The 27,094-nt window shown below is 37.6% G+C and overlaps 1 protein-coding gene across 5 annotated transcripts in view; it reads right to left on the bottom strand.

Annotated features, from left to right (window-relative positions):
* Positions 1–5,458: 5,458 nt before the first annotated feature.
* Positions 5,459–27,094, bottom strand: part of EPHA7 (EPH receptor A7) — a 214,609-nt gene continuing 192,973 nt past the window's right edge. For 2 of the 5 annotated variants that reach the window (XM_074581111.1, XM_074581112.1), the window contains exons 16-17: positions 11,459–11,532; positions 5,459–6,404 (exon numbers count right to left, since the gene is read on the bottom strand). In XM_074581111.1, the coding sequence (XP_074437212.1) occupies positions 6,370–6,404; positions 11,459–11,532 (109 nt within the window). In that variant the 3' untranslated portion in view covers positions 5,459–6,369. Of the gene's footprint in view, positions 6,405–11,281; positions 11,533–27,094 lie in introns of those variants that run through there. The other 3 variants (XM_074581104.1, XM_074581110.1, XM_074581106.1) reach the window with 2 other exon arrangements.

Here is a 27,094-nt window from a genome sequence, read left to right as displayed (position 1 = left end):
CAGTTGACTCATATTTAATTACTTCTGTAGCCCTTGTGGTGGATCAAAGGAAAGCTGTAAGTATAAAGGTTAAGATGCAACATGCACTGCAATTTCACTTAAAAAAAAAATAAAAAAATCAGGCATATTCAAGTAAAATTTCATTCATTTTTAGGATAAGAACAACTTTCTGAAAAATGGTTATTTTTTTTTTTTTTTAAAGACAAGAAATTAATTAGGTTAGAGAGCTGAGAAGAGGAAAAAACAGATCTATAGTATCCAGCTGAGGCTACTGCAGTACCCTGAAAATTCCCTACCCCCCAGTCCAAACCATCGGGCTCTCTTCAACCCTTCTTGCAAACCTGCCTAAAAGGTGACCAACTTCACACAGTTTACCCGCCTCTGATGGCTGTCTGCTGCTCCTACCTACCCGTAGCCTTTTCCACCACCACTGACCAGCCTCGGTTCTCTAGAGCTCCTGCTGTACTGTTATTTTGTATTACAAGTACCAATACAGAAGGAAAACCCTTGAATTTAACCATAATAAATTTTCGTTAAAGACAAAGAGCAGTTTGATCACTCTTTCTTGTGTGATAATGTCCATTTAGCTTAAACAGGCCAATATTTTGCATAGCACCTGTCACCCATGTAGATGAGGGCCCCTTGGCTGTCCTCTCCTTATACTTGCCAAGTACTATGGGGCAGGGAGCTCCCTCACTTCCTGTTTGCAGGTCACATCCTTCTTGTCAATATTGAGGCTATGCTGGAAAGGCATTTTTGGTCAGCAAAATCATAAATTATTCCTGATGGGGCAGCTAAGAATGGATGTCTTGCCCCTCATCACCTCTTTTCTTTCTCCATCCGAGGAGCTGTATCACCCATGTGCAACTTACACACACACACATACACAAATCTCTCTCTCACACTCCCTATGTGCACCCCAGAGGTTCCCTGACCACAGGATGGGTTTCTTATTGATTCAGCAGTATAGGCTGGGTCAATGTAACAGCTATGTGAAAAGGCAAAATCAAAGCCCATCGTCTTGTAAGAATTTGGTCCTCAGTAAAGACACTATATCCATGGTGAATTTGTCGTATTGCACATATTTCCCAGTTACTCCTGGTTTCTGTAGCAAGATAATAACATATAACATTGTGGACATTTTCAGGGACCAATATATTACAGACAGGTTCAGATCTATGTAACGGCGAAGTCTGGAAAATCCATATCTACCCATCTATCCATCTATCTATCCACCTATCTATCTATCCAAGTCCACAAGACAAATTTCAGTTTCTAAAGAACAAAAGATCAGGTATAATGTCTGCAATTTTGACTTAAAGGAATGGGTTTCACTATTTTTCATCTAATATTTTTTAAGCTGAACTCATGATGTCTTAAATAAATCATAAAAGATAAGAAATTAAAAGTCAGGGGTTTTTTTCATGGGCTAATGAATATGATGCGAATGGCAGTTAATACATTCTTATCAACTAATTATACAGGATTTTGAAATTCCTCACAAAATTCATCAGTATCAGAAGTAGGCAGCTATTTTAACATGAGAAAAATGGCCTTTTCCCAGTGAACAATTAATCCTAAAATAAAATGAAAAGTTTGTGAAGTCTGTAACAGCTTTTCATAATGCTGTTTAAAAGTTTAAAAGTCCTTGTCACTTGATAACCTACAAGGTTTAAATTTGCTGCATGCTCTTATACTTTATTAAGATGCAGTCTTGCTGGCGTTTACATATTGTTGTTTTTTAATCCTTATATAGCACTTGGAGTAGGAAAAGAAATTTTAAAGGGGACAGCAGACCAAGTGAGAATTATGTTTGGGACCAAGTAAGCAGTTACATGGAAATTGTAAGTTACGTGTCCTCTCTGTGCTTCAAAGGTGTTTTCAGGGCAATGTATGATTCTGTCTGACTTGATTCTCACTCACCGCATTTTGCACTTGCGGCTGGGTGAGGGCAGAGAATTTGGGACGTGGCAGAGAGTAGTAGTCCAGTTTATCTGGCTTTCACTTCCTTGCAGCAACTTCCACAGTCAGTTAAAAACATAAGAATTGAAATCAAATAAATGAAGAAGCTAAAATTTCCAAGGAAATCGGGGTGGTTTTATTTTTTTTACTTCAAGAGGTTCATAGAATCATAGAATGGTTAGAGTTTGAAGGGAACTTAAAAATCATCTAGTTCCAACCCCCCTGCCATGGGCAGAGACATCTTCCACTAGATCAGGTTGCCCAAAGCCCCATCCAACCTGCCCTTGAAGACTTCCAGGGAAAGGGCATCTACAGCTTCTCTGGGCAACCTGTTCCAGTGTCTCACCACCCTCACAGTAAAGAATTTCTTCCTAAAATCTAATCTAAATCTCCCCTCTTTCAGTTAAAAACTGTTACCCGCCATCCTATCACTCCACTCCCTGGTAAATAGTCCCTCCCCATCTCTCCTGTAGGCCCCCTTTAGGTACTGGAAGGCCTCTGTAAGGTCTCCCTGGCGCCTTCTCTTCTCCAGGCTGAACAACCCCAACTCTCTCAGCCTGTCCTCATAGGAGAGGTGCTCCAGGCCTCCGATCATCTTCGTGGCCCTCCTCTGGACTCGCTCTAATGTTTTTCAGTCAAAACCCACTTTTCCATTATAGACCAGATTAAAGGAAGATAATAATCATAATGAAAAAAAAAGACTATCCTAACTGGGCAAATTGGATTTATCCAACATAACAAATATTTTTACTTTTCCTTTAACCCAGCTACCGCAATAGAAAAAGTGGAAATCTCTTTGCATCATCTGAGTAGACATCTGTTGCACAGACTCTGAAATGAAAGAATTTTAAAAGTTTTATTTTCATGCTAAATTTTCCTTTTTCCTAGAAAATCTGTGAACCTGAAAAGATGGGAAAATTATTTTAAATGAGCAATTTAAAAAAAAAAACAAACTTTTATAAAAACAATTCACTGTTAGTCATGTTACCACACTTTTAAGTTGAAATGACTGTCAATGAATCTTTCCTACAAACTATTCTAAGAGAAAAAAAAAGTTATTTGGATCATTCTTATTACCGCCATCTAAAGCACAGTAACACCTTGAATAGCATCAAACCATTCTTCCTAACTGCATTCAAACAAATAAGAAGGAAATTCTCCCTGCCGCAAAGAACTTGCCATCTCATTATAAGACGATAGACAACAGATGGATGCAGCAAACAGATGGAGGACGAATAAGGTAGCAATGAGATGATTATAATCAGCATGATAAGCAGTGATGCATACCAGCAAACTGGCTGCCTAGCTATTATCTATGTGTGTGCGCATGCATGTAAAATTAACATAACTACCGTTTGTGTGATATTAACTAGTTCAGAATGTCTGATATTGTCAGCTTAGAACAACAAGGAATGCAGACTCAGGCAGCAAGACCTTGATGATCCTCAAGTAACATTAGGAAAAAGTATTAGAGATGCCTGATGACACTAGCTGATGAAAGGGCCAAAAGGACTTTGTGTCAGTAACTGGTTTGCTGAGCTTTTGCAAAGTGATAGTTTCCTTGTTACTGTGAATTATAAGGTGAAGAAGGGAGCTCAGGTCAGAAAGACTCATCCTTCTAGGTTTTGTGTTTGTATTCTTTCTAAATCAAAGTAAAGAAATGAGTACTAGAGATAGATAAATGTGTCTTGGATAGGAGATAGGAGGCACAGTCTGAAAGGCCTGATTGCTAAACATCTGAGCCCATTTTCCTCACAGTTAAAACAGAATTTCAAACAGATTATTCTACTCATAACAGCAGAATTATTTTGGATGAAACTGGAATAGCCTTGGGAAATATTTGATCCATATTCTCTCTCTCAGAAAAACAAAAAAAAAGTTTAAAAAACTTTCTTCTAATATTTAAGACCTGATCTTCCACAAATATTCAGAGGGCAAATACTAGTGGAGAAATACAGTTGTATCTCATGCTCTTTGTTGTTGCAAAGGTATATGTCTAAAGGTGGAAATATAAATTTAAATGTAAATTTATATTTAAATTTATATTTATATGAAGCAGATAATTCTGCTTACTCAATTGATTTCTCTGTGTTATACAAGTAATTGTCAGGAACAGTGAGCTGTAGCCACCTCTGGCCTCATGACAGCTTTACTATCAGAGGATGGCTGAGCATCAAAAAATATTATGAAAATGGCAAAGTTCTGCAAACTGCAGCACATATTTTTGTAATTAATTAAACAGTGAAAACCTACATTGAAAGTGCACTACAGAAATTATTTGCAAAAGATGTTCCATGCTGAAGTAGACTATTTTTCCCAGTGTGGCATTCAAGGAATGACTTGAAGGGTGTTACTGTTACTTTTTTTTTTTTCATTCCTATACAAACATTAACACTATGCAATAATATAGATTTGAAACAGACCTTCTGGTGATTAAAGTATTGTATTTGTATTTCCAAGATGGACGGCAATGAACAGAAGAAGAGCTACTTTTAATTTTTCACACATTTTTAATTCTGACTGCTTAAACAAGCAAATATTCTCATAGGTACTTTAGGACTCTGAGTGTTAATGTTGTTAAACTTCATTCCTTTACTTAAATTAAGCCAGGTTATTCATTAAAAAAAAAAAAAAAAAAGAGACTATATGGAAATTAATTTCTAGTCCATTGCAAACAAATTAAAAGCAAACTTTTCAAATGGATTGTTATTAATATTGTTTTATTAATGTAATCTGTTGCCAGTGATATTGTATTTTTTATCAAGATTCTTTATCCAACAATTATCATTTTTTCTACAGTGTATTTAATTTTACCTGTAGATATAGGTATAACTGTGATTTTAATAGCCATAACTACAAAGAAATAATTACTTTCAAACAAAGGGATTCTTTAAAGAAGTGTCGCTTTAATAAAGTCTTCACAGATTAACATGATGGGGACATGTGAACACCTACTAAAAGCACAAAGGTATTAAGAAAGCTTTCTGTAAAAAAAAAAAAAGGTAGGTAGTTGCTTCCTTTACACATGCAAATGAAAGTAACTCAGTCATCCTGCCACAGTTATTTGACTTCACTGAATTAAATAGATAATTATGCATACCCTAGCAGCCACTGATCTGAAGGAGCGCAAGCTGGAAATTGCAAAAGGTGGCCCAGACCTACCTGAACACCGTGAATGGTTCTTTGCTTATGACAGGATTGTATCCACTGAGTCTTCTGTAAATGTCCATAGCATTTCTGAAGACATGTAGGTTAATTAAGCAGGTTCTTTAATGAAGCTTCCAGTTTCTTGCCTGATACGTTTACTAGATTATTATGCTTGATGGCTTTGAGATCCAGATGTCAGTCATTATTCAGGTGAAGTGAAAAGATCATTAGAAGTATTAAAAGTTAAGAAGATGTTAATGTCAAAATTTTGTAATGCTCACACAATTTCACTAAAATAAAAATTACCTTATTTTTTGATGTAGTGGTATCCAAAGTAATAGGCTATATTAAAAAACAGCACCATGTCTTTTATTTGAAAAATTAAAACACTTTTACCACTTCATTGCTTTGACATTTTGCTTTCCATGTTTTCAATATTTATGTCCTTTTAGAACACTAAATATTAATATGACTTTTGTAAATGCCTCTTGTTCCCCAAACCCAGAGAATATAATCAAAGATCTTATACCACAAAAAAAAAAAAAAAAAAAAAAAAAGGAAGGAAAAACTAATAACTGGTAAAGAAAGTAGATGAATGAATAACAGTAAGGATGAAAAAATACACTAGGAAGAGAAGGACAGGAACATTCCTGAATATTCAGTTTTATGGAAATACTGTACAAGAGACTACTGTAACATGCAGGTTTTTAATTCCAGCTGCTGCTACAGTTTGAATATACATTGCTGAAATGGATGATTGCCTTCTCTATGAAGGGGATACAATACTATAAAGCATTCCACCATTTCTGGATTGTGTTGAAGGAGGAAGAATATTTTTAGTTGAAGCAATATACCTCTCTACTGTTCAGGGATGTTGTAAAAAGTAGTGGGTTTTTAACCCTTCTCTACATACATAGTTCATGCCATCCAGGTGAAATAAATCCCAAGTCATTCCAGACCAAGGAACTGAAGTGGAATGGAACAGTGTCTTTTCTCACAATGTCTCTGGCATATCTTTATGGATTAACATTTTAGGTTAATTTCCTTGTGACTCTGCTGAGAGATAGTAGAATTGTGAATGCCCTTTAGTAAGCATAACACATCCTTTCTGAAGTTATTCATAGTTATAGATCCTTCATAACTTTTCTTGTCAGATATTTCTGAAGGTAAATTTAATAAATTAAAATATTTCATTGATAATTTCCATTATTCATGTAAGTCTAATATCAGTTGTAGTTAATTCAAACTTGATTTTCTGTTTCAAATCTCTCGAAGAATTCTCATCTTTTGTATATCTGAAGAAAGAGAAAAGATAGAAGGTAATGAAAAACTTACCAAGATTTTCTCATATGTTTTCTCTCTCACATTTTAAAACTTATTTTACAGATTATTGACTTTTTAAAAATTCATCAGCTTGAACAAGAACAAATTAACTCAATTGGAAATATTTGATATCTTACAGTTTTGCTGACTACATTGCTTACATGTCATGTTTCTGACTGTTTGATATAAATCTGATAAAATCAGATCACCTAAAGAGTCTATTAATTACCATGGCTAACGTATTGCAAAGAATAAAAGGTACCAAATGAAAGGAAGCAATTGCAGATATTCAAACATCAATGAAAAATGTTTTGCAATATTCAACCAGGGCTACAGAGGTTTGTTTTGCTTTTGCTTTCTAAAGGGAGCACTAAAACTGCTGTAAAAATGTTAATCTGATGAACATTTGGTTTAGTGACATAAACCACAGCGACTGGAGATTTAGGACATTAAGATGACAAACCATTTCATGGACACTTAGAATAGAAGCTAGAACAACAGTTCTGAGTGCTGTATATTCAATTATGTTTTCCTTCTCTATTTTTTATTGTTCCTAATGACATACTCAGTCTATTGGTATTCCACAGTGATATCTGAGAAATTCTTTTTCTTTCTATTTTTTTTTAAATTTGAGAGTATTTTAATTATTCCAGACTAATTTGGAATATAAATCTAATTTGCCTATTCTAAGCAAGTAGCACCATGTGTTTCCTCTTGTTAATTTTTGTCGATAGTAAGCATATGATTATAATAAAAAATGGAAGAACAGGAACACAAACAGGAAAACATACCCCGTCTGTTGTCAGGTCTGAGCATTGACAGATTAAAAAGATAACTGGACAGTGCTGAGAGTCATGACACCTAGCAGTTAAATGTCTCAAAGTCTTAACACCAAGTTAGGCTCTCAGGCTGCCTATATATTGTAGGATTGTTGCTGGGTACCTAGGAATGAAACGTACAGCTGATACGTCAAGCAGAGAAATGACCAGGTGAGACAACAAAGCCATGTCTGTAATTCTGCCTTTGCTGGACTGTTCTGTAGATGGAGCCCTCAGTAAGACGTCCGTGGGAAACTGAAAATCCCTTCTGAAAATGGAGATCTCTTCTCAGAGTAAGGACTTAAATCATGCTACTGAGCAGAACTGAGCAACACTTACTTTCTATGGAAAAATAGTACGAGAAAAGAAGGGAGTGGCTGAGTGACAACTACTGCCTGATAGGTGAGTATAGAGAAAACCTGCTGTGAGAGCAGGGAGTTGAAATATTACATGCTATTTGTCCCAAGGATGTATGACCAGCTGCAGAAGGATGAGTTAGCATACTCTACCTGGCTCACCATACTGCGTGCACTGCCTGCTAAAGCTTGGGAGCCAAGGAAGAGAAGGTCACAGGAGCAGCGAGGATAGCTCTACATCCTCATAATCAGGACTTTCACTTCAGAGACAGGAAACCTCTCAGTTTTGTCAGAAATGCTCCTTCACCAAAGGAGCCTGAGCCTAAAAAAGTGGTGCCTGACCTGTGAATGCACTGTGGTGCAGATATTGCAAGACAAGGGCAGTAGTGGGCCCTGCCCAGCCCCTCCCAAGGGCTTCCCTCACTCTGCCCATGGCCAAGGACCCCATTTCAGCCCTCCAGAGCCATCAGCCCCTGCCCCAGCCATGCCACAGCAGGGCCCATCTCCAGCTACCCACAACCCTGCCCTGCCTGGACACAGGCCCTGTCAAGCTGGGCCCATCTGGAGGCCCACATGCCAGCTGCGCCTTGGCCCATGCCCTTCCCCAACGAGGGAGGTGCCCAGTGACCATGGCTATGGCTGCTCTGGTGCCCCCAGCTGCCCTGCTCCCGGCTGGGCTAGTGGGACAGGCCCTGGCTGATATCCCTTGGACACCCCAGCGTCCAGAAGGCCCTGATGGGGAGCACATCTGGACTAGGTTATACTTTAAGTGAAACAGCTGTCAAACACCAGCTGGCCTTGGAATGTCTATAAAATTGGATATCGGTAACTATTTTTAATGTCGGTTTTGTGCTGTTTTGAAAGTGAAAGTTGAGAATTTGTGACCCCATGTGCCAAGAAGGGAACTGCCCTAGTCCTCCTTCCCAGAGGAGCATGCCGGATAGATACACGAAGCTCCTACACTGAAGTCGGACTTCCTTCACCGGACTTCTCTTTTTGGTGAATTTGACCATGGCTGCTGTATTTTGTACTGCTGGAGTGCATTAGTCCAGGTCACCCGAAGAGTGTGCTGGGCACAAGGCTGAAGAGCTGTAGATCTCAGACGGCTTAAGCAGCTGGTGAGCACCTAGATACTCACATCCGATAAGAGGCAAATGCTTCAGGGCCTGATTTGTAGCAGAATCTTAAGTGCCTAAGCAATTTGTGAGGTAAAAATATGCTCCCTGAACAGGATAAGTGGTGGTTTTACAGACTTAGAGATCTAAATCTTGTTTTGGATTTTGCCCTCAATTCATACCTTTAAAACACTAAATGGTCTGTATCCAGGATAGCTGTTCTTCAAGAGACACATCACTGCTGACAACTCTAATCCTCATGTCCAGACAAAAATCTCCAAAAAGAAAACTCTGCTCTCCTAGAGAGATAAAACTTGAACAAAGCTGATCATGTTAATTACTGTAATTATTCTTCAAAAGGAGTTTGCTAGAACAATTTCCCATGGGAAAGAAAACTCACTTTTTCAGCCTTCTCCTTCTTAACATAAATATGCATAGTGATAATATACTTAAATGGGAAAAATATCCCCACATAGTTTTGTTCTTGAGAGGCAGATGGTGAAACAAAGGTGATTTCTAACTTAATGCACTTACAGAAGTTTCTCAGATGTTGTACTTAGTCTGTGTAACTGTCTCAGTTGGATGCAACAGCCGTAATGATTTATCTACTGAACAGTGATCTAAACCAAGTGTATCTGGTAAATGTATTTGTATACAGGCAGATGTAAAAGGGAAGAGAAGAGAAGAGAAGAGAAGAGAAGAGAAGAGAAGAGAAGAGAAGAGAAGAGAAGAGAAGAGAAGAGAAGAGAAGAGAAGAGAAGACTATTTTAGTTGGAAGGGATCTATGCATTGACCACCTGTCAAGGAAGCCTGTTCCAGTGTCTGACCACCCTGTCAGTAAAGAAATGCTTCCTAATGTCTAGCCTAAACCTCCCCAAGTGCAGTTTTGAACCATTCCTACATGTCCTATCACTGGATACCAGGTGAAAGAGCTCAGCATCTGTCTCTCCACTTCTCCTGAGGAATCTGTAGAGAGCTATGAAGTTGGCCCTCAGTCTCCTTTTCTCCAAACCAGATAAGACCAAAACCACTCCTCATAGGACACCCCTTCCAGCCTTTTCTCCATCTTTGTTGCTTTAAGGTGGATGTATAAGAATAAATGCCTCAATGAGACAGGCAGATTGGTGGATTTAGAATCACAGAGAATCACAGAATCACAGATTGGTAGGAGTTGGAAGGGACCTTCAGAGATCATCTGCTAAAGCAGGTTCACCTAGACCAGGCTGGACAGGAATGCATCCAGGCAGGCTATGAATATCTCCAGAGAAGGAGACACCACAACCTCTCTGGGCAGCCTGTTCCAGTGCTCTGGCACCCTCGAAGTTAAAAAAGTTTTTCCTCATGTTGAGACAGAATTTCCTGTGTTCCTGTTTGTGCCCATTACCTGTTGTTCTGTCACCAGGCACCACTGAGAAGAGTCTGGCCCCATCCTCCTGCCACCCGCCCTTTAGATATTTATAAGCATCGATGAGATCCCCTCTCAGTCTTCTCTTCTCCAGGCTAAACACACCCAGGTCTCTCAGCCTTTCCTCATAAAAGAGGTGCTCCAGTCCCTTGACCAGATTTGTAGCCCTCTCCTGGACTCTCTCCAGTAGTTCCCTGTCCTTCTTGAACTGGGGAGACCAGATCTGGACACAGTACTCCAGATGTGGCCTCACCAAGGCAGAGTAGAGGGGGAGGATGACCTCCCTTGACTTGCTGACCATGCTCTTTTAAATGCACCTCAGGAGACCATTGGCCTTCTTGGCCACAAGGCCACATTGCTGCCTCTTTATCAACTTGTTGTCCAACAGGACTCCCAGGTCCCTCTCTGCAGAGCTGCTTTCCAGCAGGTCAGGCCCTAACCTGTACTGGTGCATGGCATTATTCTTCCCTAGGTGCAGGACCCTACACTTGCCTTTGTTGAATTTCGTTAGGTTCCTTCCGCCCAACTCTCCAGCCCGTCCAGTTCTCACTGTATGGCAGCACAGCCTTCTGGTGTGTCAGGCGCTCCTCCCAGATTTGTAGCATCAAACCTGATGAGGGTACACTCTGTCCCCGCATCCAGGTCATCAATGAATATATTGAACAAGACTGGACCCAGTACTGACACCTGGGGAACACCACTAGTTACAGGCCTCCAGCTGGACTCTGGCCACTGATCACAACCCTCTGAGCTCTGCCGTTCAGCCAGTTCTCAATCCACCTCGCTATCCACTCCTCCAACCCACATTCCCTAAGCTTACCTATGAGGTAGTTATGGGAGACAGTGTCAAGCTGGGCAATGTTTCAAAAAGTTAATTGTTTCAACAACTACTGAACCCTGTGGATGCCTTTGGAAAGTTGGTAGATCATAGGATCATTTCAGGCGTGAATTAGAGGATGGGAATTAGTCAAATCCAGGTGACAGGTAAACAGAAGCCTGTTAAAACAGTGGTATAAGGCATAGAAACATAGGAAATGGAGTAGAGGGAGAAAAGAAATCTCTGCAGTGTTTGTTCCCTGGAATATGATCCAAACTGTTACAGGAAACGAAACTTCAAGCCTTTCAGTACTTGTTTATTGCTGTTACTAGTGACAGGATAGAGGCAGAATGATCAGTAAAGGAAAATATTACTAGCTCAGATATTTGTTTAATTTAAAGATGCAAAGATTTATCTAAAAAAGCATTCTCTTTCATGTACACTCCAGGTAGTTTAAATCTTTGCTAAAGAAGAAAGCTTTTCTTCAGGCAATCTTTCTTTAGACATAACCATACCTTCTGTCATCCTTTTAGACAGAGCCTCAGCAAGAGAAAAGTTTGCTTCTGAACCTCCTAACATATTCTTCACCCTTATTAAAAAAAAACAAAACAAACAAACAAAAAAATAATTAGGAGCTGAAATTCTTAAACAACACAAAAGGGTTTCTTTTTTTATAGTAATAACCTCATGTGTAAATGCAGACTAGTGAGCAAAAAGCCCATTAAGAAGCTGAGTGCTAAGAAGATTTGTGATCGACTCCATTTACCCTTGAAGGACAGATGATTCTCCACAGAATACGTTGACCCCTTCTAGGCTCCAGAAGCTCATTCAGCAGTCTTAAACATGTCTGTTTGGAAGTTCCTTCCCACCAATATAGCTTAGGAGCTGAGGGGGAAAAGGCAAGGCATCTTTGTCTAAGGCTTCGATGCACTTAGACTTACCACAATTATTTTCCTATTTAGTTTGTTCAGTTGTTAGATAGCTCAGTAGGTAAAGCCAAGGATTAAAAAGCAAGAAAGAAAATAAGAGGTGGTCTGAGATAGGCTGAGCTGTAGTCTAAACAAGGAGAGAGTGACTGTGCATTATCATCATGTGAATGGAGATTCCTGGGATAATGCTTATGGCTCTTAACTGCAAAAAAAAGACTTTACCAATAGCCACCCATTGTCCTGCTTTTGTCAAGACTGAAATAAGAGAAGACGGGCTTTTCAGGTCCAGTCTGTGAGGATGGCAGGGTGGAATGCAGTTGGATTCCAGCTGAGTGTTTGATGTCTTCATTTTTGAGCCCTCCTCTGAAAAAGAGCTGGCAGGAAAGTGTGGCCTTACATAGAAAAAGGGCAAGTCCTGGAGCAAGTCGCTTCCCTAGTAATGAGTAGACATCCAATTCTATTATAATAATGTGCTTTCATTGCCACAGTGGAGCTAATAGAGTTGTGGTGACTTCACACCTGCTGCAGCCTGGCAAAAAAAAAAAAAGTCACCATGAAATCTCCCAGAAGGCTACTGCTGTCTATGGGCAAGAGTGCAAGTGACAGATAAAGTGTCTGGCAATGACATATTGCTTCAGGACTGCAGCGAAACGCCTATAATGCTGTAGTATAATCTCCAACTTCCCTGCCTCTGAAAAATAAGAAAAAGGCAAAGAAATGATACATACAATGAAACGTTACCATTTCTTTTCCTGATTATCTGTGGAAGCACTGGTACTCCACCTGAGAAGTTTAATTGAGATTTGAACTCCTCAAGACCATGTATCCCTATTCAATTCCATACCTGCTTTTATTACTGTTAGAAAAAACCCTGTTCCAGTCTTATAGTTTAGATTCACTTTCAAATAACAATTTGTTTTTAAAAAATGTTGAGATCAATGGAAATGTTTCCAATGGCACAGGGCTGCTTTGTTGCTTTTCTCCAGATTCCACTGATAAACACGAGCTTGGTTTTCTTAAACAGTAAGATGCCATCTTTTTGACAGATACAATATGTAGTTATGTCACAGTATTATGATAAACCTTATAGGCAAGACACAGCAGGGTCAGAGAGTTTCTACATTCCCAGCACAGTTTCCATGAAAGGAATGTTTACATGACCTGCAGCGCAAAGTTTAAATATATGCAGCAGTTTTGCTGTTAACTCCCTGAACTTGCTTGCTGAGCAGCCCGCGACCAGCAAAATTCTGCTCGACTTGTTGTTACGGTGTTAGTGTTAACATTTTCCTGTCTTGTCAGCTGTTTTGGACATCTGCTGTGCTCTATAAAATGTCTGCACAGGGGTGGTTGGGGGGTTTTGTTTGGTCTGTTTGAGCGGCTGAGGAACATAAATATTAGTCTGTCCTTTTGTTTATGTTGGTTGAGGGTAGATGAGAGAAGAGGAGGAAATCTTGGATATCAAGCCAATGAAAATGAGCAAGATTCTTGCTTGACAAGTGCTGTATTTGCCTTTTGCGACTCCTTTTCAAATCTGTAACATATACGTACACAAAGCACAGGGTAGGTATGACCTAATGTTTTGTTAACATGTGGTTTTACAGGACTGATTCAGAACTCATTTTAGTCATACAGGTTTTTCATAATCACAGTTAATATCTTTTGGCTTAGATGGGATTGCTTTATGCATCAGGAGCCTGCTATACACTGGAGAAATTAAACTGGCTGAAGTGCCTTGAATGCTTACAGAGCATTTTACATTATTCTCAACAAGGCCTATTAAAGCAAGAAGGCAGAATAGATAGGATACTAACCAGTGACTGCTTGAAATTTATGCACAGAACATAGCCCACACCCAATTGTGTTTGCTCCTCATGCTAGAAAATCTTATTTTCCCCTCAAACGTTCTGAGAATATTCTGTCAGTTTATATCCGTAGCCTTTAAAGCAATTTTACAAGGGATCTGCTTGTTCCTAGTCTACAAATGGCAAAACTGGAAAATGGCACGGAGAAAAGCAATTATTTCTCAATTCTGAATGGTAGACCTAAGAGAGCAATTCAAGACTAAGTCTGAAGTGTTGGCCACAGTAGGATCAAGTCCATATTCACTGACTAGTTTAAAACTGGTTAAAGCATTAGAAGCCACAAGAACACATAGATGAGTGTGGGCTTCAAAACTGCCAATAAATCATGGCTGTAAGCTCAAAATAGCTTTGTTATTGCTGTGGTTAAACTATTAGAGGTGCCTACATTACCCTGTTTAAAGCTAACCTGATTATGCTTATAACATATTACCCTTGCTTTTTGTGACTGATATTCCAATTACTGTCCACAGAAGAATGTTGCTTCCTTAGGAGCTTTAATTAGATTGCAAGTTTTGAAGGACTTCTGGAACAAAACTCTGGGGAACTGCTCATCACAACCCTAATTTTGTGTCATTGTTCAAAACTTTCAAAAGTTTTTTAAAAGAAAGACTGATTACGATTGCAAATAACTAACAGAGCATACTTGAAGACTAAAACATTATGGCTTTGTTTTATTAGAAGTTTCTCAGTTGAAGCATTTGACCTTACTTAGAGGCTTTTTTTTTTTTTTTACTTGCTGGCCTGCAGTTAAATTCAAGTGTGTTTCATGCATTTGCAAATACTGATATGATAAGGGTGGTATTCATAGGGTGATGTCTAGTGTCTTAGATGTGCCTATTAAAGAAGGGTGAGTTTTCAAAATGTGATCTCTGTTGCCTCTTTAAAGTAATTTGTTTTCAAATATGAAGTAAATTCTTCCTGTTTCCTTTTCCTTTGCATGACTTTATATGGTAATTATCTCAAACAAGACAAGCTACATGCAATTTTTTCCCCTTTTTGCATTGACTGTATTTGAAGCGTCTTCAGTAGCTATATAGAAACTGCAACTCAGCTAATCAAACACATTGTGTTGATCCTTCTCTCCAAACATAAATTTCACTAGGATTGTCTCTTTAGTTATTAGGAGCTCTCTCTATATGCATATTATTACTCCATTGCAGGCTTGAGGTCTTTAACAACTTAAAATAAATTAAAAAAATGTGCTCCATGACTCACCTTTTTAAACATTCTGCACTGAATCAGCCATATCTGAAGTCATGAAAATTAAACAAACATTTGTTCATCTGAATGTAAATTCTGAACGAATGTCAATGGATACATTCTTCCCCACAGTAAAAATTGTAAGGTAGCAACTCAGTCATGCAGTCAAGATATTGACAAGATAGGCTGAAAGCTCAGCAGTCAGATATGAGGGAAATGAGGCAGAGGATAAATCTCAGTCTTGAGAATGAATTAGCTTAGCAACAGAAGGGAGGGACTGGCTATTCTTTATGACAAAAATGTCAGAGATGGTCAAAGGAATGCTGCCAAGGAGCATTCCTACAGACGGCACAGCACAACAGTAGCGACACTGAGACAACTGCCTGGCCAGTTGCTAAAGGTGAGCAGAAAGCACAACAGGAAAATGAACATTTTTCACAATCACTTTTGAAAGAAAAGCATAAATGTTTTTCTTGCTCTGCAATGTTTCCTGCCATACGCCTGTCTCAGACCTGCCAAATTACCTGGATTCATCCTGTGCTCACTTAGATTTGTTCATTTAGATCTCTGGTACTTCAGGGACTGTTAATCCTGGAAGCTCACAGGGAATCTCAGGTTTTGATCTCTCCACCCTTTCAGCATGTCCTACAGATGGATATGACAGCTGTTTGCATCTGACAGATTAAATCTGGTAACTGAACTTGCTGTGTGTGCACTCAGCCAGTCCTCGAACCAGAACCCTGGGGGTGTATAGAAAGCAGGTTTACCAAGTGAGTCAAAAGGGAGCCTTCCACTAATAGCTGTGCTAAGCTTCTCTCAGTTTGAAGTCAGTTATTTGCAAGTCTTACAGCAGTTCTTTGACAAGGGAGATTTTTTTCCTGTGATGAAACAAGAAACAGAGCCGATGTTAATAAGAGAGATGCTACACTTTGCCACACTGAAATTATGTGTCTGGTTTATTGCAGCAGGCTCATGGCTACAAATGATGTCATTAGTGCCTCACTATAGAGATGTGACTTGTAACAGGACTTGAGAAGGAAAGAGGTTGAGGGGTTGCTTTTTTTTCCTCCATTTAATTAAGTGAACTCAGTCATAGAATTTTTAAACAAGACAAAGAGCTTCTGTCTTTCTTATCTGATAAAATCTGGACAAGGCTGGTAGAAACCCAAACTATTCGCTACAGAGGTGCAGCTATCTACCTTAGTTGAAGCAATACTGGGGCCAAGAAGAAATTAATAATTTTAAAAAATAAAGCCTACTGCTAATTCCCTGAAATTGTCCTTTCAGGTGGGTTTTGGCATCTCTGTCAGAGCTTTAAAGGAAAATGTTTCCTCTAACCTAGGAAGAAATGCCAATGTTTTGACCTAACACCTTCAGTGATGAACGCTGTTGGGTTATCCACCCTATTCTCACATTTTACATACATGAAAAGCATCTAAAATATGACGATGTTGCTTAAATTTTTCCAAGAAAAATACATGCTCAACTCCAGCCAAAGCTATGTCGCCTTTTTTTATCTTTGGCCTCACCTGCCTGACAAGGAAGCTACATGTTAGAGAAGAGCAGGAAGCTTAACCGGAATGATTTCTCTCTCTGCATTCTTCTCGTAGTTAATGTAAACTCAGGGCAGGGTATCTGAACAGTGCCTCTGTAGCAGCCGTGTAGTTGTGAACCTAGCTTCTCCTTAAAGGACTTGCTTTACCTCATAAAATCTGCAGGAATTGGCTTATGCTTCTAAACAGATTTCTGGCAACTAATAAGATGGACTTTTGTGACTATTTTGATGTTTTTCACCTATTCACTTAGGAATGTTTCTTAGGGGTTTGAGTTTTATGTTGTATAATCCCTAGACACTAAACTGGTGAACGGACAAATATTTTTTAGTAGTTTGTTTTGTTTGTTTTGTTTTATTTTGTGTTGGTTTTTAACTGGTATAAAAAAAGAAAGGAAATAGAAAATACAGTTTTCTGGGAGTACATAGCTACATACAGCATTGGTAAGGCTGGTATTAGAAAACTGTGTGCAATTTCAGTATTCACAACTTTGAAAGGGGGTTAAGAGTGGAGATGAGGTAGCTAAATCCATAGAAACTACTTGCAGTCTAGAGAAAATGTCTCACAGGGAGAAATGTACAGCAAGAGATGTGCTGAATTTATTTTTTTTTTAAGGGCTTTTTTAACTTACAGATATCATCATAGATGGGGAATATAGAGTACTGAGGACTTTAAAATCTAGTAAAGAAAGCCATAACAAGATTTATGTCTGCAAGAAGAAGCCAGACAAACAAAAATTAGGAATAAGGCATTTTTTTAAAAACCAAATGGCCATGATTAATGAATGGAATAACTCAGCAGAGAAATGAATTCTCCGCCTCTCAACATCTTCAAATCAAGAGAGTATACCTTTTGGAATCTATGCTTTTACTAAATACAGGGCATGTTTTAGTCAAGCAAGGACTGTTGGCTTCAGTACAGGGGTAAAGGGTGAAATTTAATGACCTGTAATAAATGAGTAAGGCTAGATGATCCAATGTTCCCTCCAGCCTAGTTTTTATTAATCTCTTATTCTCTCCGATTTGTGTTTAAGAAAAAAAAGATAGATCAAACTATGCTTCTAAATCTCATTCTGGTTTTTTATTTTATTACGAGCATCTTCTGGAACTAGGTGTAACTCTTTTTCTTTTTTTTTTTTTTTTTTTTATATGTATACACACTGTATTTCAGTAGATGTAATAGAACAAAACTGAGTTTTGATTTTCCCAAACCAAAAACAAATTCAGAAAATACAGCATCTCTTTGCTCACACATATTTTTTAATTTGCAATCTGCAGACAATTATTATCTGGAACAATAGAGACAGTCATAACATGTGCAAGTTGTTGGGTTTTTGTGTTTTTTGTTTTAATTTGTGAAATGCTGGATGCTTGCTCTTCTCATTATTGCATTAAGTTGTCTAGTGTAGATGTACATTCAACATCAGGTCATAGTCAGATCTACAGCTGACTTGTCACATCATTAGGTTTGCTAAACCTCTGCTGTGTTTTTAAGCATGGCCACTGTGCAGAGGATTCAAAAAGATGAAGACAAAGCCTGATGGCCAGGATTTTCTAAAGTACACTACAGTGTTGGCCTAACTGTGGTTTGTTTGAAGTCAATTGAAGTTGTACTATTGATATCATAGACAGTATCTTCAGGCTGATGCTGAATACTTTTAATAATCTTAAACAGCAGTTCTGCAGCATCTTCCTTATTTTTGAACTGTATAGTATTAAATGACAATAACGTATTAGAGGGAAATTATGACTAACTGTAAATGAGTACATTTATTGAATTAAAAGGAACTAGAGTAGTGATACGATGGCAAGCACAAATGTAAACCAGTAATTCCACACTGACTCTCTGAGATTGAAACCACTATTACCGTAAGCACCAGAACAATGTCTTCTTTTCCCCTGAGTTTTAAGTGGAGGGAGACTGAAAAGTTATCACCACTAATTCAAAAACACCTTACCTTTTTCTCTCCTCTCTATTGTTCTCCTATACAGTCAGCAGGAGAGATAATAACATGGAAGCTTGCCTCTATGACAAGAAATCCTTTTAAAGACAGTTAATAACTGATGATACAAGTCAAGAGATAAACATTGCCCTGTTCCTCTCAACTTTGGGTTATAGATAACTCTTATTAGATACTTACTATCCCACAAAACTCTGGCTTTCACCTGTTTTCTAGGCCAGACATTTCTTCCTGTGCTCCTCTGTTAACTTTCTTTTGTCACAGTAAAATTCTCAGAGCACTGGATTCATCATTCTTGACAATTTTAATAATAAGCAATTATTGCCAATGAGTAGAAATTGCTCTGTGTTCATGAACTTGCTTTTTGATGCTCTCATCTCGCTAAATGAATGTGTGCTTTTTATGTCAGTTCTGGTCCCAGGTCATCCTGATAAAGACTGTGATATGAAAGCAAGAAATCTTAAGAATAAAATGTATACAGAATCCTTATTAGCAACAACAAAAATACAATATCAACAAGGAAAAAAATTGAGCTACTTCTATCTATTTTTAAGGTGTAATGAAGGGTGACATTTTAATGCTTTACAGTTCAGTTACACAGGTAAAGATGTTCTGATCAGCTGTGGCTCGATAAGGCATAAAGGCATAAAAAGAAATTATTCTGCAGAGAAATAGATAATGTGCAATCTATTTAGGAAGAGCAATCAGTTGGGTAAGGCCTTGATCATTGATTATAATTCAGCAAAAATCTAATTTAGGTATTTCATTTGAGGGGCAAAATTGTTCTCTCAAGGTTTTTCTGTGAAATTAATTTTTTGGAAGTGACCAAATCACCTACGAACCCAAATCTCTTGGTTTATGTAACTAAACAACCCATGTGCCTCTGAAAATATTAGCCAGGGATGTTAAGGAAGTGCCTTTTCTGTATTTGTTATACATTTCAGTTCAGCTTCTTTTTCTTTAATATGCCCATACTGAGACACAAGTACTGAATTCTATAAGCCTTTTGTTATTGCCAGGGCAAATATAATAAGATTTAATAATACTTGGAAACCAATTTTTATGTATGTGGCAACATAAAAGAACAAATTTTTACATAAAAGGCAGCATGTTTAAAATAAAAACACAAATAGTAAGAGTAGATTATAATGAAGTGTCTGGAGGGAATCATGCTTCCTTTTGATCATTTTTTAGATGAGGCTTTCCTCTGAATCACAAATAAAAATATTTGAATTGTTATTCTGTGGTCCTCCTTCACTAGCCTCATGGTCAGTCACATTTAAATATTCCAACCTCTTGTCAGCACTTCAGCTGAACACTTCCGTTGCATCTGCGAACAGCGAGGATGATAATCATTTGCTTACATGCCCTATCAACAGAAAAAAATGTCAGACGTTTCCCTGCATCTGGGGTAAGGGACGCAGGGGACCTATGCATACTACTTTCTGCTGATGATGTTAATGCTAAATGATTAATGAAGAGATTAGTCACGCATCTATCGGGAATGGGGTAAATACATTTGGAGCTGAAAGATAGCGTAGGTGATTCCTCAAGGTTCTTTCCAGATCTATCTTCTGTTGTTCTATGATAACACATAAGTCCTTCCTCTCTTGCTGTTTTAGGCTTTTCTCTAAGGGAACTTTTCTCTAAGGGGATTTTTCTCAAGGTCACTTCTCTAGAATGGTATGCCTCATGATTAATTGCCCTTAAATAGTACTAAACTGGCTGAAAGTGGAAGTATATAGGCCAAGAAATTCAGCTACAAAGTAGGGTGCTTCTGCTCACTTCCCTGGAGCTGTTGCAGTTCATAGCAGCTGAGGATATGGTTCCCATACTTCAACTTTCACCTCCAAAATGTAGTGAGCTCATTCTCAACATTTCAAGTGCCAGTGTGGATGAATTCCAACACTGGAAGCACATTTGAACTGGCAAACAGTAAATGGCTGCCATCAGGCATAAGCACTTGTTATATCAAAGCTTTGGCACATTATTTATGGAAGACTTACTCTAATGAATTCCATCCACACCTACCAGATGTGCAATCCAGGATTATGCCAGCTGTTTACCAGAATACTTGATGTCCAATAACATCATGACTATAACATGACATTCAATTTCAATGTTGCTGAATAAGGAAACTTTGTCTTAATATCTTTGTAGAAAATGAAAAAGCAAGGTTCTCACATATCCTGATTCAAAATGTTAGCGAAACGTAAGCTGGCCCAGCCCTTGTGTAAACACATGCGTTTCTGTGCATATGGCCAACCCCAATTGAATCTGCACAAGGCTCTCTGGTACTCATAACAAACAAACCTCATATATAAAATCTGGGGAACAATAAACCACCAAACAAACGATAAAGGAATCTGACTAGCTAAACAGCATTCACCATGATCTGCTTATTTAAAGGTACTTGCAGGAACAAAAGCACGATTTCTATTAATATTGAATGATTTTGATTCACATAGGGAAGTCTTCCTCTCCATCAGTGATCCCATTAAAATTAGTGGTATCTCTGACAAATTCTAGTGTTACCAAACATCTGTGAAGACAACAGAAACTAATTCTGCCTTTTTTATTATGTGATACATACAGAAAAATTATTTCCTTATTTTTATCTTGTTTATTTGTTTGTTTTGTATAGAACTATGCCCTACCTAAAATGGTATTCTGTCATAGAACACTGAAATAAATTGATATTAATCATTTAGCTTCTCGGGCAGGAGGATTTCATTTTCATGTTCGTCGCTTGTGATGCATTGGCTTCTTGGTCAGCGTGTTTACAAATACAATAATTTACCAATGAGAAGAATAATTCATTCTTTTAAGATCTATTTAAAGCTGGGAAAGCACCAAAGACTTCTTGAAAGTGTTATGCTTTCTGGGATGATAAATATTTGTCATAACCTGTTTGGCTTTATAACCACATAAGCCACTGACATATCAAATTAGGAAGAAATATAATGTGTTGATAACAACACAAATATACACATATGTTAAAACTTTACAACTTATTTGCAAAAAAATTTGTTTATACATCTTTATTTAGATAATGAAAAATACAAACAATTCACACAAGAACTGCTCTCACAGGAAAAAATCAAAGCATGGTGTCAGTTTACTGTACTCCTTTTGTAAAAGTGAATTTATTTTTAATTAGCTATGAGGCAGGTCTTTTAAAATTTTATTTTCCCTCAAACTGCTTATCAAATTACGACTTAGTAAGTCTTGATCTCAGAAAATAGTCACACAATTCATCTTTTGTGGTTCAAGTATCGCTAAATGCGCTAACATTTCCTGCCCGGGTCTTTGATTTGTTAAATTATCTACTGCTCTGAATACATATTGTTAATGAGAAATACTAACTCTGATGATGATGAAAATTCTAGTTTCTAATATTCCAGCTTGCTATTCCTAGAAGTAAAGCATCACACAATGTAATGCTGTAGCAGTGTGGTGGGTGTATGCGTATTGTAGTTGTTCAAAGACAGGGCATGAAGACAGTTATAAAATATTACTTTGTTTATCTTTTCTTGTAGAATAGTAGTAATACTTGTAATCTATTTTTCAAGTCTTCTTTATTTCCCCTGTGGGTCTGATTCTATATCAGACCCGTAGGTTGGTATCTCGAAAACAGCTTCAGATTAACATTTCTGTGTTGAAGTATACCATTCCTAGTCTTTCATCTGTAAAAGCATTGTTAGAATTCCTGCATTTCAATGGTGTTTGATAGATGGACAATACTTGGCAATGCGTATCAACGTCTTTTATTCTGCTTCTTGTTGCAAATATACATGCGGAAAAAAGTGAGAGATCTTGGCATGAAAAATATCTTTCATTGTCAAAACAGAATTTCCTCACCCCTCTCTGAATGAGCTTTATTCATCAGTCTTTTCCATTGTTTCATTGACAGCTCTGGTCCAAAACTTACTGAAGTCAGTAGGTTTTGAACTGCTTCTTAATGTTCCAAGGTCATGAACATCTTTTCTATTTTTAAATCTCATTTAAAAAAAAAAAAGAGTACTGTATATTAAAAAAAATCTTAACCAAAACCCAAAATAAATAAACAAAAAGATTGAAGGTAAATGTAAATCCACTCATCGGAAAATTCAGTTAAACTATACATTATACTTCACTCTCCAGTGTTACCATCTTAGAGAAAGTACTTACTTCTACCACTACCACTTCTACCTGCTTTTCAGTCATAATTAAATAGTTATGTTTGTTCAATTTCTGCAAAGCACTTTGAAATATGACATCAATGCTTTCAGGCTTATTGGAGAATGTTATGATTTCCCTACTTTGTTGAATAAGGAGCACTGTGCCTTTCCTGAGGAAACATCCAAAAATACGGATGCGTATATGATCTTAGTAGAATAACATTTGTGTTTAACAGTGAATGCATTTTTATTGCTTGAGTTTTGGTTAACATCATTGGTCTTTTAAGAACAAGATGACACCCAGGATAATAAATTCTGAATAAAAAAGTAAGAGCAGGTTGAATAACATCTTGCTGGTAGATGTTGAGAACAGAAACTGAGTGAATGAAGACTGGGGGGAGGGAGGGTAGGGGAAGGGAATGTGGTTTGCAAGGTATTTCCTATTACTATTATTAATGCACCCATGTAATGAGTTCCTGATTGTCTCTATCCATTTCAGCAGGTTGCCTGGAGACAACTTAACCCGTCCTAAAGACCTATATACGATCTGTGTCCAAACACAAAAGCTTCAAGCTCACTTCGAACTCTCCAGGAATACTGGCAGGCAGTCCTTATTTGCTAATCATACCATATGCAGGTAAAAAGTTGCCAAGAGCTAGACCAGAGCAGAAGTATCTCCCAGTCAATTATGTGCTTTCACAGCACTCATTTTTAGAAGCCAAATTTTAATAAACAAATTGTTTTGCCATTTGTCCCCATCGACTTTGCTCAGTCTTAACAATGCGAAAACTATCCCTTTCCTAAAACTTCTCTCTTTGGACACATCTCCAGATCTCTGACATGTAATAGCAACTCATTATTCATTCTTGTTTCATTGGCAAGTACATCTGCTGACAGCAGCCAGGGAGAACTGGAGCTTCCTGTCCTCATGAACTTTCCAAGTGTCTGCTGAAAGACAGCATACTCTCCCATATTTAGATATTACCAATCATATCCAAGAATATAATAAAAAATAATGAGTGTAACAACAAACAGGAGGAACTGTTGTACCTTATATGACCTTAGTTAAAAAGTTGTTCTGTCTTCTTCTTGAAAGGGTTACAAAAGGTAATGCAATTTAATAGGCTTCGGAATGTTTTTGCCACTTCATGGTGGAGACAAAGTTGACTTAATAAGTTAGGTGTATCACTGCGCATTTTAACTAGATACAAAATTGTTGTGATCAACAGAAAAACATCTAGCCTTTTGACAGTAAGATATATAGTGTGGACTTAAAAGTAGTGCACTTGAAACCTGAAAGCAGGCTCACAGCTTTATGGCATATCTATATAGATACAACCAATGCTTCTAAGAATTGTCACCAGGACACTGTTTATATGTGCTTTTATCTAGCTTTTATCTGTTATTTATAGCACCTTTATCTTTGTATATGCATGTATGTGTGTGGTATGTGTATAGAGAAGAAGAGAGAGAAAGAATATGGTCTAAGCTTACACAGTTACAGTGAAGTCTCATAATCTTTTATTAATATCTCAGCAGTTATATATTTCCCAAAGGTAGTTGTATCAAAAAAAAAAAAAAAAAAAAAAAAAAGGAAAACAGGAAAGCAGCAAGAAAGAAAGCAAACAGACACACTATGACAATTTTTATAAAAACTTAGAGGAGGCTCTGTCTTCCATAAAAATGAAACAATAACTTGATAGAAACTACATGCCTGTCGACACTTAACATTTCCAAGGAAGTATTTATTGTATAGTCACTGTGAAAACTTCATTTGTATATTCATTTGCTCTGTCATGAGTCTGAGCTGCAGCTTACTATAGAAAAGAAACATTCTCTGCCCATTTATTTAGATTATATTGTGCCTCCTTTGTATGCAGCCCAGTCATATAAATATCATGATTCTAGAGTTAAAGTATTGCCAATAAGTATGAATTGTGTCACCTATAACGAAGAAGGTTAATCTTTTTTAGAAGAAGGAATGTATTAAGCCCTCCATAAAGCCAGTGTTAAACACAAAAAGCAAAGTAGTACACCTGAAAGTAGCTTCCTAAGCTTGGGGCTGGATCAGGGTTAAGTTGATGCTGTTTCCAGGCTTAACCAAAACCCACTGATGAGTGGGATATGTGTAGTCATTCACAAATTAATATAGACACTTCTTCACTATCTTTTTCTCTTACATAGGGAAAAAGAGGTTTACAGATTTGTAAACGTTAACAGCTTCACAGGTGAAGAGGATTGCAGTTTTTCACTACTGTCTAACCTCTCTGCACCATTTTCACCACTTTCATTTAATATGCAGCTGATTAGAGAAATATTTACTTGGTTTAGGAATGGACCAGTGAGGAAGTATTGATTTATTTATTATTTTAGTTGCTGGGGGAAAAAAAAAAAAAAAAAAAAGAAATCTGAAAGTGATTCCAAAGGAAAAATATTTCTTTTGTGTGGTGAAATTTAAAGCTTAAAAAAATGTTCCTTATCATGCAGATTGACACTTAGACTGCCTAATTCCCTCTAAACTGATACTCAGATAGAATATAAAGCATTTATGTCTAAACTCGATCCATTCCACCTGAGCTGGTGGCATGAAAATCTGGACACCTTTGTTTTGGAAGATAAAGCTCATAATGTGCTTAAAACTAAGCTCTAACATATGTTCGAAAGTAGCACCTGGTTTCCACCTAACCCCCTTTATGATTCACAGATGGGCTGGGAAACAGCTACTCATTTGGAATTCCCAATATGTAAGATATGATCTTTGCAAGACAATACACTCAGACAGTCTAGAGTTTTAATTAAAAGCTACAGCCAGATGAAGAATCTTATAGCAATTAATTCTGATAATTCAAATGCTTACCCAGAAAGATATGAATGCACATACTATAACTTCGGCACTGTGAGTGGTGTCAGAGCTACAGCTGCTGCAACCAGGAGAGGGACTTAAGCACCGAAGAGCAGGGTAGGCAGGACCAGCTTCATCTGCATCCACCTGATGAGACTGAGCTACTCTGGGGGAATGACTGCAAGAACTAGTGATTCAAAGAGCAAAACAGAAAGTGTGGTCGGTAGTCTAATCCTTAAGGCACTTACTTCAGGTTAGGGACACCTGGGCTCAAATCCATTTCCAAAGAACATTTATATATTTTAAAGAATGATTCTGTAAAGTAAGAAAAGTAAGAATCCTTAAATGTATGTTAAAATTTAAGTCACTACTTTCTATCCTTACTCCACTAAAGCAGACTCTTTAATGTTTTCACAGTTGTGTTCAGATTTACGCCTTGGCTACTGTGCAGAAGAAAGTTATTGTAATAGGATTATCTCTTTAGTTTTCTCCTCCTGCCTCTGGGTTTTCAAAGAAAATGGCAGACACTTCTGCATTCTCTGAAGTGCAGGTTTCCTAATATAGCTGTACAGTGGACTCAAGCAGAGAAAAAAAATTGCTTTCTAGATTTTGATTGGGTTTAAGAAGTAAAGCTCTGGCACATAAAAATAGAAACTATGCTGGGAATGCAGAGGCACCTGAGGAATGTTCATTTCAAGCACTAACGTGTCTATATGCTTTGGCACTCCAACAATCAGGTATCAGTTGAATGTGGGTTTTCAGCATCATAAATTTGGACCTAGACACACCATTCCTGGTTTATAGCCTTTTTCACATCTTACCTTGTGAAAACGTTGCCCACAGCTGTAAGGAAAAAAAAACACAAAACTTTCCCTGACATTTATATCCCAGTATTATTAGGAATGTTAATTAAAGTGATTCTCCAGTTTGATTTTTTAAAAAACCTTTCTTTTAATTAATTAAACACATTTACCCTTTTTGTTTCCAGTCATATAAAGTTTCTTTCTTAGATAAATAACATGTCATCTTACATGTTTATTTACAAAAGATATTACTGACCACCTCATTTCATCATTGAATACTATTATGAAGTCAAATCTGAAAATAGTTGAATTACTTGAAACAAAGAGTCCAATTTAGCACTTAATATACTACTGTGCAAGTTTCTGTGATGAAAAATATTTTGCTTTCTCTGAAAGAAAAACGTATAATCCCAAACTGCAATCACTGAAAATTACTACAATTCCATTTAATGCACTTAGTTTCAAAGCTGGAAAAATGAAAGAGATTCCTTTCGACAGGTTCTATTCTAAGTTAAAAGACTTATTCCAATTTAGAAAACATGAGCATTCTTTCAGAAGGAAAGGAAGAGCTCAGAGAAAAAGCACAACATGTCATGCCATAATGCACCATTGTCTTAATACCTTCAAAATAATACCAGAAGCCACTCGAGGATACTCTGCTGAGCTGAAGAGGCTTGCTCACCCATCGCTAAACATTCAAATGGAAGAAAGAAATCCCTGTAAGACCAGCTAAAAGGCTGTGAATTATCCTTCCTTTCATCTGACAGACTTGTCTTGGACAGGAAATGCTGAAATGGATCTGAAAAATAACAGAAAGCTGCACCCTTACCTTTGAAAGTTAC

This window comes from Larus michahellis, chromosome 3 (genome assembly GCF_964199755.1).
Source record: "Larus michahellis chromosome 3, bLarMic1.1, whole genome shotgun sequence".
NCBI lineage: Eukaryota > Metazoa > Chordata > Aves > Charadriiformes > Laridae > Larus > Larus michahellis.
The sequence above is the reverse complement of the archived record's forward strand: the minus strand, read 5'-3'. Positions and strand labels throughout refer to the sequence as shown.